Source organism: Puma concolor, chromosome A2 (genome assembly GCF_028749965.1).
Source record: "Puma concolor isolate L17-30 chromosome A2, mPumCon1.1.hap2, whole genome shotgun sequence".
Lineage (NCBI taxonomy): Eukaryota > Metazoa > Chordata > Mammalia > Carnivora > Felidae > Puma > Puma concolor.
In genome coordinates, this window is record NC_141668.1 from 5,193,119 (window position 1) to 5,207,182 (window position 14,064).

The 14,064-nt window shown below is 39.6% G+C and overlaps 1 protein-coding gene across 6 annotated transcripts in view; it reads left to right on the forward strand.

The window, feature by feature from the left end:
* The window catches only part of KMT2C (lysine methyltransferase 2C), a 288,984-nt gene that overhangs the window by 116,068 nt on the left and 158,852 nt on the right, over nucleotides 1-14,064 (forward strand). For all 6 annotated transcript variants that reach the window (XM_086685695.1, XM_086685705.1, XM_086685722.1 and 3 more), the window contains 3 exons: nucleotides 5,327-5,527; nucleotides 8,788-8,936; nucleotides 9,956-10,065. In XM_086685695.1, coding sequence (XP_086541821.1) covers nucleotides 5,327-5,527; nucleotides 8,788-8,936; nucleotides 9,956-10,065 — 460 coding nt within the window. The remainder of the gene's footprint in view (nucleotides 1-5,326; nucleotides 5,528-8,787; nucleotides 8,937-9,955; nucleotides 10,066-14,064) is intronic.

The following is a 14,064-nucleotide window of genomic DNA, read 5'->3' on the forward strand; positions in this document are numbered from 1 at the left end:
CACCCAGGCGCCCCTATATTTTGTTTTTAAGATCGTTTTCCTTAAGATTCAGACCTCATATCTCTTTGCTGTACTGAATATATTTTTGAAAGAATTCGAACTAAGCATTCCAGTTGGTTTCTTAGTCTTAATAGTATAGATGCTTTGTCATATTTTTATACCTCTTTGCATCTTTCATCTAGCATTCTCTTGCTTTAGTTAACAATTTTTTTTAACATTTATTTATTTTTGAGAGAGACAGAGCCCAAGTGGGGGAGGGGCAGAGAGAGAGAGGGAGACAGAGAAGCAGGCTCCAGGCTCTAAGCTGTCAGCATAGAGCCTGATGTGGGGCTCAGAAGCACGAACCATGAGATCATGACTTGAGCCCACAGTCCGACACTTAACTGACTGAGTCACCCAGGTGCCCCTAGTTATTTTAGCCATATGCTTCCTATTCGTGTTTCCTTTGTCTTGGGCCCCCAACTTCCCCCCCAGTTTTAAAAATTGAGGTTTAATTTATATACAATGAAATTCACCCATTTAGTGGGTTTTGACGGTTGTGCACCGGGGCATGACCACTACCACAACAAAATCCAGAACAGTCCATCTCACTGAAAAGTCCCTGATTCCTGTTTGGCTGTGGCAGCCGCTTACCTGCTTTAGGTCCTTGTAGTTTTGTGCCTTTGCAGTAACATAGAAATGGACCTGTAGGGTATGTATTCTTTTGATTCTGGCCTTTTTAACTTCTTTTCCTGGCCTTTTTACTCACCTGTGCCATTGTATATATCACCTGTACATTTATATATGTAGCTGTTCCCTTTTTATCGCTGAGCAGGATTCTGTCTTCCGGAGGCACCCACCACAGTACGTCCACTTCCTGTTAGGGAGTATTTGGGTCCAGTTTTTGGCAATTGTGAATACAGTTGGCATAAATATTCACTCTTAGGTTTTGGTGTGAACGTAGGATTTTCATTTCACTTCTGTAAATACGTGGGAGAGGAGAAAGGTAAGTTTGTTTAAAGAGAATTTCACAGTGTGTTCCAGTGTGTGGCTCTACTGTTTTGTATCCTCACGAGTGATGAGTGAGAGTTGCGGTGAGAGCATGGATTGGCAGAACTTTTCTGTTCTGTTTCCGCTTTACTCTTTGGCAGACCCCACGCGCTCTGGTCTCCGGGTTGTGTGTTCTCGGGGATCCCGCCATCATGCCGGGCCGGGGAGGCCCGTTGTGGTCCTCGTCCGGAACACAGCCCTGCTCCTCCTCCAGGGCCAGGCCTCCTTTCCCCGCCTTCTCTTCCTCCATGACCAGCTGGTCTTCCCTGCAGGTGCCTTCTTGCCGTCCCGCCCTCACCAGCCCACCAGGGAAAATGAGCGAGAGAGATCCGGGTGGGTCTTTGTGCCTTCCCCATATTGCTGCTGTTCTGCTTCCCGGGCTTCGGGCCGCGACTGGCACATTCTCCAGACTCGTCGCCACGGCCCCAAGCATTGTGCGCGAGCGCCCAGAGAGGGGGGGCAGAGAGACGCTTTGAGTGGGTTGCAGCTTACCTGTGTCTCTGGGTCCCAGGTGTTCTGTGTCCTCACACTGTCTCACACTTGGACATCAGCAGTTTGTTAAAAGGTTTCAACTGAGTTCTTCTTAGGCTGCTTGTCTGACACGAAATGGCCTCTTCTCTAGATTAAGCGAATGCTTGTGTCCCGCCCCTCTTCGGAAGTGCCTTTCATTCAGTTGGAGGTGAATTGGTTGCCCGGTGACTTCTGTGATCTGATGTGTTTACGAAGAGTGAATTTTTAGATTGCCTGGTGAGATGATTCTTTGACTGTGGGAGTAGTGCTTTCTGCAGCTTTCTACACCCAAAGCAGAAGCCAGAAATTTCCTTTTTCACACCTTTAGAGTTAATAAATTACTCTGAGAGGTTTAGAGGACTGCCTTACTTCTTCCATCTCTTGGCACCTAATTCTTTAGTGATTTGGGTACTTCTTTAAAGTTGGTTTATTTTTTTTTTTTGTTTTTTTTTTTAATGTTTATTTTTGAGAGAGAGAGAGACAGAGTGCAAGTGGGGGAGGTGCAGAGAGAGAGGGGGAGACAGAATCCGAAAAGCAGGCTCCAGGCTCTGAGCTGCCAGCAGAGAGCCCGACAGAGGGCTTGAACTCAAGAACTGTGAGCTCGTGACCTGAGCCAAAGTCGGATGCTTAACCCACTGAGCCACCCAAGTCCCCCCATAATGTTTTTTTAAAACTAAGAAATACTAATTTCCTTTATTCTTTTTTTTTTAAGTTTATTTATTTTGAGAGAGAGAGAGAGAGAGACACAGTGCAAGCGGGGGAGGGGCAGATGAAATGGGGAATCTGGGGGGGGGGGGGGGGAATCCCAAGCAGGCTCCATGCTGCTAGCTGTGGTATTTGACGTGGGGCTTGAACCCATGAACCGTGAGATCATGAACTGAGCTGAAACCAAGAGTCGATCACTTAACTGACTGAGCCACCCAGGTGCCCCTATTCTGGTATTTTTAAAAAGTTTTTATTTAAATTCTAGGGGCGCCTGGGTGGTTCAGTCGGCTAAGCGTCTGATGTAGGCTCAGGTCATGATCTTGTGGTCTGTGGGTTCGAGCCCCCCCTGCCCCCCTCCCCAGTCAGGCTCTTTGCTGACAGCTCGGAGCCTAGATCCTGCTTTGAATTCTGTGTCTCCCTCTCTCTCTGACCCTCCCCTGCTTGTGCGCTCTCTCTCTCTCTCTCAAATAAATAAAAATAAAAAAAATTAAATTCCAGGTAATGTACAGTGTAATATTAGTTTCAGGTGTACAGTATAGTGATTCAACATTTCCACACACCACCTGGTGCTCATCGAGACAAGTACATCCTTAATCCCCTTCACCTATTTATCACCCCCCCCCCATAACTCTCAGTCTGTTCTCTAGAGTTAAGAGTATGTTTTCTGGTTTGTCCCCCCCTTCTATGTTCATCTGTTTTGTTTCTTAAATTCCACATACCTCATATGTGGAATTTAAGAAACACAACAGATGAGCAAAGGGAAAAGAAAAGGAGAGAGACATGAGCTAAGAAACAGACTTCCTTAATTTGAGAGATTAGACTGAGGGTTATAGGAGGGGAGGAGGTTGGAGGTGGGGAAATAGGTGATGGGTACTAAGGAGGGCAATTGTTGTGATGAGCACAGGGTGTTGTAGGAAAGTGATGCATCACTAAGTTTTACACCTGAAACCCATATTGCATTGTTTGTTAACTAACTGGAATTTAAATAAAAACTTAAAAAACATAATAATACTCCAGCATAAATGAAAATAAAATAAGGGGGGGATGGATAAAATGAGAAACACAAAATATTGTTAACAAGTTAAGCTGATGGATGGGTTCATGAGCATTTATTAACTGTTGTTCTACTTTAGTGTCTATGTTCAAAATTTTCCATAGTAGAGTCAAAGATGTATGTGATCTTAAAAAAACAAACAAACACACAAGCCCAACAATAAACAAATTCTATATATGAGTGAAATCGCATGGTATTTGTCTTTCTCTGACTGACTTCGCTTAGCCATAATACTCTAGCTCCATTTGTGTTATTGCAAATGGCAAGATTTCATTCTTTCTTAGGGCTCAGCAATATTCCATTGTATGTAGATACCGCATCTTCTTTATCCATTCATCTATTGGTGAACACTTGGGTGGCTTCCATGTCTTGGCTATTGTCAATAATGCTGCAATAAACATTGAAGTGCATGTACCCCTTTGACTTAGTGTTTTCGTGTTCTTTGGGTAAGTATCCAGTAGTGTGATTGCTGGATAGTAGGGTACTTCTATTTTTAACTTTTTGAGGAATCCTGACACTGTTTTCCAGAGCGGCTACACCAGTTTGCATTCTTACCAACAGTGTAAGTGGGTTCCCCTTTCAAGGAGCAATTCTTCTAATTCTGTTCTTTCTAAGGTTCCTTATTAATAAGCATCTATTCCGTAAGCGTATATTGTTTTTTGCCTTTTAGCTTTTTTTTTTTTTTTTAATTTTTTTTTTTCAACGTTTATTTATTTTTGGGACAGAGAGAGACAGAGCATGAATGGGGGAGGGGCAGAGAGAGAGGGAGACACAGAATCTGAAACAGGCTCCAGGCTCTGAGCCATCAGCCCAGAGCCCGACGCGGGGCTCGAACTCACGGACTGCGAGATCGTGACCTGGCTGAAGTCGGACGCTTAACCGACTGCGCCACCCAGGCGCCCCTTAGCTTTTTAATTTTATTGTAGTTAATAGATAAGTATTGTTTAGAACAAATTTAGGTTTACAGAAAAATTGAGCAGATGGTACAGTGAGTTTCTATTCCCAGCCTCCCCTCCCTCCCTGAGTTTCCCTTATTATTAGCATCGTGCATTACTGTGGCGCATTTGTTACAACTGATAAACTAGTATTGATATGCTATTATTAACTAAACGACAGTTTACAGTAGGGTTCATTCTTTGTGTTCTACACTTCTAGGAGTTTTGACAAATGCATAATGTCCTGCATGTGCCATTACAGCGTATCATGGGAAATAGTTTTATTGCCCTAAAATCTCCTGTGCTCTGCCTATTTATCCCTTTTCCATTGCTCTTTAACTCTTTCACACACACCCCTCATTACTGACCACCTAAATTTATATTTTTATGTCTCCATGTTTGGTCAAATGTGCTTTGTATGTATGTCATGCACAAAGAATGGTCCATCAAGTGGTTAAATAAAACTTTGTCATCACATATTTTACAGAGCTAGTGTGTAATAGAGTGGCCATTAAACCCTACCTCCTTTCCCAACCTTAGCTTTACTTTCTTTATTCTTTTTAATATTTCGATTTTCTTGAATCAATTAAAAAGAAATTAATTTTTCTAAGTATAAACTAGAATGTTTTTTTTAAGTTTATTTATTTAGAGCGCGCACACAAGTGGGAAGAGTTGGAGGGAGAGGGAGAAGGAGAGGGAGGGAAGGAGGGAGGGAGAGAGAGAGAATCCCAAGCAGGCTGCATGCTGTCAGCATGGAGCTCGATGTGGGGTTTGAACCCACAAAGTGTTGTGAGATCACTGACCTGAGCTGAAATAAAGAGTCAGATGCTTAACCAACTGAGCCACCCAGGTGCGCCGAAACTAGAACTTTTTGATTTGGTATGTTTACTACTCTAAAAAGTCATGTTATGAATTACAGGTGTTTAATTGTTTATTAAACTTAATTGTTCTTATGGCATATACATACTGAAAAGCTTAGCATGCACTACAGTCATAATATTTAATTTTGAAGCAGAAGTATCTACAGTCTGTCATTTAGAAAAATAGTTGAATAAAACTACTTTCTCTTTCTCTTTCTTTTCATTTCTACCAGTGAACAGCTCTGCGCTTTTTGTTACTGTGGTGAAAAAAGTTCCTTAGGACAAGGAGACTTAAAACAATTTAGAGTAACGCCTGGGTTTATCTTGCCTTGGAAAAGCCAGCCTTTTAACAAGAAGGACATTGATGACAGCAGCAATGGAACCTGTGACAAAATACAAAACTCAGCATCACGAAAACAAAGAGGACAGAGAAAGTAAGCAATTTTGAATAAATGGTTGGAATGCAAGGCTATATGTAATTTATTTCCATCTCAGCCAGTGAATACGTAGATGGGATTGTTACTGAATCATTTCTCATGGTTCTCAACATAAATAGGATGCTTTGTGCCTCATTAGTCCTAACACACACTCTTTTCCTCAAAATTTCTTATTTAAAAAAAAGTTTATCTTCATTAAAGTACTAAAGTCAGTGTGATCATAAAAGTTAACCTTTAGAAGAAGCCTTTAAAGAGCATAACATAAAACTACAGGGAGTTTATGGAATTTATAAATGGGAAGAAGAAAGCAAGTAAAACAGTGAAGTCTTTCTTTCCTTCCTCTGATTAAACTTTTAATTGTATGGATATAATCTAACAGAATGACCAAATCAAGGTGGTTTTCACTACCCATGTTCTTAGTTTGTCACTGAGTTATTTTACGTTTCACAGAACGTGGAGCTGTCCTATAAACCGTTAAAATACAGGGTTAGCTTTCGGAGTAATTGTACGCTCAGAATGCCTTTTCTGAAGTTAGAAGTTAAAAAAGCAGCTCTGTTTTTTTTTTTTTTAATGAAGTAAGAATTTACTAAGATGTTTGTGTAACTATACATGTGTGTCTGTATTTATGAACATTATAGTTATGTAAAGCTTTCTCTAGTATGTTTAATTCTGGAGTTAAAGTTTTTTTAATACATTGCCGAGTTTTGTTTAAAGGCCATCTTAATATGTGGACTTGGCTCTGGTAGTTGAGGGAGTGGAAGTTTCTGTAGTCGATGAGAAAGTGTAAAAATTAATTTAGCTTGGAAGGCTGACCAGCCCTGCCCCTTGAGGGCGATGATGTAATCATCCAAGTGCTTATCTGGCTTTCATCCAAATTTAAGTACTCAGGCATTGTTGTGTTGTACTTATTTGATTGGCTCTCTCTTTTGGACTGCTGCCAATGCCTTGAAGACCTGAAGTAGGAAATGAAACAATAACAAGAAAGAGAGTCTTTTTAAAAAAAATTTAAGGTGGAACAGCTTAAGGAGGTTTAGAAGTACCATGTTCAGCATCTTGTTGTTTGAAAGGCCAGAGCTGGAACCTGTAGAAGAGCTTTCCCTTTCGTAGTCAATCGAGTGCTCACATCCTAATAAAATGTATCAGGAATCTAGCAAAACTTGTAATGTCTGTCAGTAATTAGCAAATTTAATGGACTGGATCAGCTTATATCTTACATCGTCTTGTTCTGCCTTTGAATAATGGCGAGTGTATAAATACTTGCCCTGGGAAATAGAGTTGGGCTTTGTTTACTTACTTATTTTATAAGCTAGGTTGATTTTTAGTGAAAACTTTTATGGGCTAAGATAATTATGTAAAAAAATAGCCTTGGTTTAGTCTTTATATACACTTAGTGTTTACCCAGTTATTAAGTAATGATAATAAGACAGTTAATGGACTTTAGGAATAAAGCACATTTATTAAATTTGGAATTCATTTAGAGGTAGACAGATTTAATTTGGTGATGCTTGTAAATAGTTACAAAATACGTTACTGATGAATAGTAACCAGATAAACGGCTTGTTTTTTTGGTTGTTATTTTATTTTTGAAAAGGAGGTTTTAAAAATAGTTTTTCCCTCTTGTGGCACTAAATTGTAAGAATATATAACTGGGGATTCTTTTTCTCTTTCCTTTTGTTGTAGACTTAAAATTTGGGGGGTATTTCAGCTGACTTCTCCTGATGTTCTTGCCTAAGTCGGGCCGCTGGCATCCTTAGGGTAGACAGTAACATCCTACTGCTACTGTCTATAACATACAAACTAGTTGCAAAAACTAAAGGAGAAATTTGATTAAACTGGTTAAGAATTGGTTAGTAATAGACTGTTAAGTCATTTCGTTGGTTTTATATCCGTTTCCCCTGTCAAATACTTGTGCAAAGAAAATATCTTAGAACAATGTATTAGTCTTTATAAATGAACTGTTGGTCTTTTTTTCCCCCTCCCAATAAAATAACAATGATTAGTAGTAAAGAATTTATTTGTAGGAATGAGTTATATTTATAGGAAAGAGTTTGTTCTCATAATACTGTGGGCATTTATAAAAACGAGAATTTAAAGTTAGCATAGCATGCTAAATTTTTCTTAAAAAGTGAGTCTATGCATTTCTAATGCTGAACATAAAAAATACTGGTTATTTTTATATGGTTTGATATTTAAATGTACTTATTGAAATATGTTAATACTTTTTTTCTTTCAATGATTCCAGGTATAAAAAAGTTTAGTACCCTGGTCATTGTGCTGATTTTCTCTTAATAGGAATCATGATAAATATCCAGCATACAGAAGTGCAGTGAGTTATGATCTATATTCAATAGTGATTTAATCCAGAATTATGATCAGGTTAAATACTATGATATCAGGAGAAGATGAAAGTTTTAGTGCCAGTCATCTGATTCCCCATATTTAATGTTAAAACAAAATAGTCGTCATTGTTTACTTACTGATCTCAGTTAGTATCTGAAGTTTGAGGGCTTTGAAAGTCTGAAATCCCCATGTGTTGTATGCTTTATTTAGTGTTCCTTTTTATCTGTAATTTTCGCTGTTACATTACCTTCTCTATGCCTCGAGCCACTGGTAGCTATTCTGTGTTTGCATTTTACTTCTGACTTGTGAGGTCAAGTCTTAACTTACTAGAGAGTACTTGCAACATCATGCCACAGACCAGCTGTCGAGATTTGTTGAGGGACCGTAAGAAAGCCCCAGCTGACACATTCTGCTCCCACTACCTCCCCCTGCACACTTTGTAGTGGGTTTTCATTTCCCCTGGGAAATAACCTGTCTTTACATAAAATTAACTGCCAGATCTATTGTGGTAGTCCTCATGATAAAGCAGATTAAAACTTCTGATTGAGTTATGTTTTGTAAGCATTTAAGGAAGGCCAAAGGGAATATTTTATGGGCTAAACTCTAGTTCCTGATTAGAATATTAGAGTGTTATTTTAAAAAATATAGAATGGCAAAATAAATTTTTAACTAATTTTTAACACTTCCTTGTGGATTTGGAGACTTTAGTTGTTGGCTTATGTGCTGTAATATAGCAACCCAGTTTTATATTACACTATGAATAGTAACAGATGTGTTCTAAAAGTTATTTTATGACAGTTTATGTCTAATAAATTAAAATTGATATGGCAATACATTATATTTAAGTTGTTATAAACAAAATAATTATCTACTTGTTACCAATTTCACATCTTTTTTGTTTTGTTTTATTTTTCCAGAGAACGATCTCCTCTACAGAATATAGTATCTTGTGTAAGTGTGAGCACGCAGACTGCTTCGGATGACCAGGCTGGTAAATTATGGGATGAACTCAGTCTGGTTGGCCTTCCAGACGCCATTGATATCCAAGCCTTATTTGATCCTACAGGTATGAGCTCGTCTTCAGTGATGATTACCTCTTGTTTCTGTAGACATTTTAATTTTAGTGAATTATCAACTGAATAGTAAATACCTTTCATCCAGAAATGATTATGATCACATTGTAAAAAAATAATGTCATTGTTTAAGTACGCTTGCTTAGGTAAAATAAATTGTCTGATTGTGCGTACCTAAGTAAGTTATTTAGCCTCTGCACAGGGCCAGCAGTGGGCCGGATGCTTTTATAAATCTTTGCATTTATTCTTATGTAGACAGCAGTGCCATGGAAATAGGATAATTGAGGAAAGAGAAAAGTTTAAAAGGATCTGTGAGGAGTTGGGGAACTTGGCCATCTGGGTCTATTTAATGCAGGGTGAAAGACAGTAGGTCTTAGCCATGTGGGTGTCTTATTATAACATATAGTAACTCATACTCTTGATATGGTGCTTTTGGGATTTTGAGTTAATTTCAGTTGAACTGCATATTGATTGAAAGTGGTTCAAGTGTTATGTGATAGAGAATTCGAAGACTGAGCTGTTCTTATTGATTGATATCGGCTCTTGGTGTCGGATGAGGCAGAGTAGAGCTTGTTTGCCATTCTCTTTGTCATAAAGTATTGTGTGATGTTCTTTATATTTTATGTAAAGATACCAAATAAAATATAGTAATATTTAAATAAAATGACTAAAAATTCATTTTTTGTTGCTGAAGAAATAATGACTCCTGCAGTAATTCTCAAACTTGGGTGTGTCAGAATCGCCTGCAGGGCTCTCGTGAAAACGTAGATTTCTGGGCCGTACTGCAAGAGTCGTTGATTCCGTAGGTCTCAGTTGTGACATGGGAGTTTGCATTTCCAGCACGTTCCCAGATGACACATTGGAGAAGGGCTGACGGCTTTCGTGTTGTCACAGATGCAGGGTAGCATTGTGTGTTGACACTTGAGAGTTGACTTGGGGGTCTCCGTCTTCCTGGCGTTACTTTGCTTCGTGGTTGTTCTTCATTTGCTTCCGTTCGCTTCAACTGCTTCAGGCACCTGCTGGGCCCATCACCGTTGCGTGGAGTGGTCGCTGGGAGTGCGCCAGTTGGAAGAGCCGTCACCGGTGAGCGTGGACAAAGCTGTCGTCTCAGGGAGCACAGAGGTAAGTGGAAGCAGCAAGTATTGAAGGCACAGCTTTGTGAGGTTTACTCCAGGCAGCATAAAGGTTCACTTGCAAGAATTATTTGTTGAACGATTAGTAGGATATAAAAACCCCTAAGATAGGAGTTTTTAATGTTAGATCCAAGAGTAGTTTCTGCAAACAAGTGGAATATATGTATCTTTTTTATGCTGTGCAATAAATAGAAATCTTAAAAACAAATATTTCACATTTAAATCAAAAAATTAAAAATTTTAAAAATGAGAATTACTATATTTACATATCCATGTGCTTATTCTTTAAGACAGAACTATTTGATTAAGATTTAAAATGAACAATATCTGACACGTCTTTAGTCCACGATGTGGACCAGTTCTGTTTGATATTATAAAAATGGATTCAGATATTTCTTTATGGTCAAGTTGGCACTTCAGGTTCATCCCAAAGTAATAGGTTCACACAGTCTGCTGTCTTTTAAAGTTTTCACTGCGATTTTCACCTGTATTTGAAATGAGTGCAGAAATAAAAGTAACATTTACCTTCTGTCTATGAAGGACACAAACCCCAGGAAGTGAAAGTACTTTGCTGCCTACAAATCCCCTTTGGTTTTTGACGATTGTGTTTGGGAGAAGTGAAACAGCCCTTCCAAAGGAACGTTAAAAATGGAATTTTTGACCACAGAAATTATATGGGCTTTAGCAGATGGAGAGTATAGGTAAAACTTTAAAAAGTGTTGTCGACACAGGGACTTAGATTCAAGTAATTATTCAATTAGTATAACATTAGCTTTACTCAGATTATCAAAATGACCTAAATTACATGCATGAGTAATTCTTGCCTCAAGCTTAGTCAAATTAGAGTGCTTGTTTTGGAAATGTGACATTACATTCAAATGCTTATGTCATCAAATTGTGAACAGTATAATGCATAATAGCAGATTCTGCAGTCTGGACATACTTGGATGGCCACATCAGGACTGTGATAGGTCAGTGAGCACTCTTTCTGTCATGAACTACTGCAGAGGTACTTTTGGATTCTTTTGTGAAAGTGAAAGGTATTCTAGGAAAGGTGATGAACAAAGGCTAAGATGAACTTTGTGGTGTTCTATTGGAATCGGAAGAATCAATATAAATGCACAGTTTTTAGTGTTTATACAAATAAAGAAATACAGATGTGTCTATATGTGTGTTAGTATCTATACATATATTTCCTAGCTCTGTTTACTAAGAGGGTAGTTGAAAGAAAGCTGGCCTCACACTGTTCTTTTTGGGCCAAAGATATCATCTTTGTGTTTTAAATACTTACTGATAAATATTTAAATGGATTTAGAGATGAAGGTTATGGCCTACCACTGGCAGAGGAATCAAGGGCCGCAGGAGACCTGCATTCCTTCTCTCTTTATCGAGGCATTAGCATGGAGTAGCTGAAGCTGTGGAATGCCCATGGGGCAGGAGTAGTGAAAGCCGAGGGATGCGGGGTACTGGTGGCACGTGGTCAGGCCTTTCCATCTCCACCAGGTTAAAGAAGTCCAGACTTACGGTAGTGCGAGTCTTCTGTGGCCATTTCTACAGGTTTCTTTTTTTTTTTTTTTTTTTTGTCGGTTTTCTCCATTATCAAAAAGGCACAGGACGACCAGCTAGCTAGAACTTTTTTTGTTTGCTTGTTCCTAAGGAAAGAAGAGTTTATCTCATTGACAAAAATTCAAAACTATAACAACACATTTGTGGGATGCAAATTGGTACAAGTTTTCTGGAGGGGAATTTGGTGATACCTAGCAAACTACCTATGTCTCTAACAAACTATGCCTTCTAGAGAGATTCTATCCTGAAAATATATCTCTAGTAATACAAAATACTTGTGCTATTAAAGCTTAATAATCACAGCATCATTTAACTTTCAAAATATTGATAACAACCTAACTGGCCGTGCATAATTGTTGAATAAGCTATGGTATGGTTCGTACAGTGAAATATGGTATGTGTAAAAATAGAGTGAGGAGTATCTCTATGAAATGATGTGAAGTTGTTTCCAATGTGTATTTTTAAGTGAAAAAAAAAAAAACAACAAAAACAGTCCAAAAGACCAATTCATGATGTGCAACCTTTTATGTAAGAAAGGATGAAATAGAAAATATGTGTGCATATAGTTGTTTTGGAAAAGAAATACAGGAGGAATAAACAAGAAACTGAAGAGACTGGTTACTGTGGCAAGTGGGTGGGAAAGAGATGGAAAGGAGATAAGAATGGGACCGATACAGCGTGGAAGAGGTGTGACAGACACTCTCAGATGTGTATCTTTGTATAGCTCCGCCTCTCAGGCCGTAGGAATCTTTCATATACCCCCTAAATAAGCAATCACAACTCCCTAGGATATGGACGAATACAAAAAAGGAATACCAGAATTCCCACTACAGGGAATAGGGAAGAAAGGAGCTCATGTGGGTGACTGGCAAACAGTATCTTGACCGGATCCCTGTAAGGCTGAAGGCAAAAGCGCTGTGGATACATGCTGTGATCCAGTGAGTGCATGTGTTTCGCACGGGGTTATGGGTTACTTTATGTGTACACTGTGAGTGAACAAATGAGTAAACACATGGTTGATAATTGGAACTAGGTTTCTCGGTGTTGGAGAAAGGAGCTACAAAGAAGGAAAGACTACGATGAATTTTGTGTTGTTGAAATGGAATCAGAAGTATCGGTAGAAACTCACGGCTTTTTAATATTTATACAAACAGATGCAGAAAGAAAAAGATGTGTGCGTGCGCAGGATAGGTCGTGTGCTCACATGTGATTCCTCTGTGAAGAGGCCTCGCTGGATGTGGGCACACCTGCTACTAATTGAGCACACCTCGTGCCCAGATCGTGGTTTCTTTTCTTTTTATATTAAAAAAACATTGTTTTAAAAATGTGTATTTATTTTTTGAAAGAAAGACAGAGCATGTGCGGGGGAGGGGCAGAGAGTGAGAGAGGGAGACACGGAATCCGAAGCGGACTCCAGGCCCTGAGCTGTCGGCACAGAGCCCGACGCGGGGCTGGAACCCACGAACCGCGAGATTGTGACCTGAGCCGATGTCAGACGTTTAACCGGCTGAGCCCCCCAGGTGCCCCCCAGATCGTGGTTTCTAACCACTGTTTTCCAGTAAAAGGAAGTAAGGTTCCTTGAGAAGTAGTTCATGGTACAGAGGGAAAATACAGCATGAGGTGCCACAAAGTAAGGAAGTACTCGACAAGGTGAAGACTTCTTGAAAACACAGGCGCCAGCCTGAGGGGGCTCCAAGACCTAGACCAATTTGAGCCACGACAAAAAATACGGTGTTGTGTTTTCATCCACAGAATGGAATAAGTACACGAGTCCATACTGATAGCATAGTGTGAATGAATGAATGAATGAATGAATGAATGAATAGCGTAAGTCAGGTCATATCAATCCTCTGCCTACCAGACTTAGACTGACTTCCCGTTTCACTCAGAGGGGGGATACAAAAGGCCAGTGCTCACTACCTGACAGAACTGTCCATGACCTTCACCAACCCCCCTAAGTCCTTCTACGATAGATACCATTGCCTCACTGTGATTCTTCACCTCATTTGCTTCCTTCACCCATGCTGGCTGTCTCCCTGCCTCAGATGCACCAGACATATGTTCCCATGGGACCTTGGCAGTTTTGGTTCCCTCTCTGTTGAATATTCTTCTTAGATACATGCGTGGCTTGCTCCCTCATGTCCTTGAGTAATTTATTCAAGTGTTGCCTTATCGACGAGGTCCTTGCCGAGCTCCCTATTGAAAGTTTCAAGGGTCTTGTCCTCAGATAGCTTCCCTGCTCTATTGTTTTCTCCTTTCCACTTGTCACCATCTAACATAGTGTGTATTTACTTACTAATGTTGTTCATCTTTCCTTACTGGAGTGATAGTGCTCTTCTGACACGGATCTTTTTCTGTTGTGGTCATTCCTTAATCGGTATTCACTTAATGCCTAAACGAATAGCACTGGAGATCACTCTTG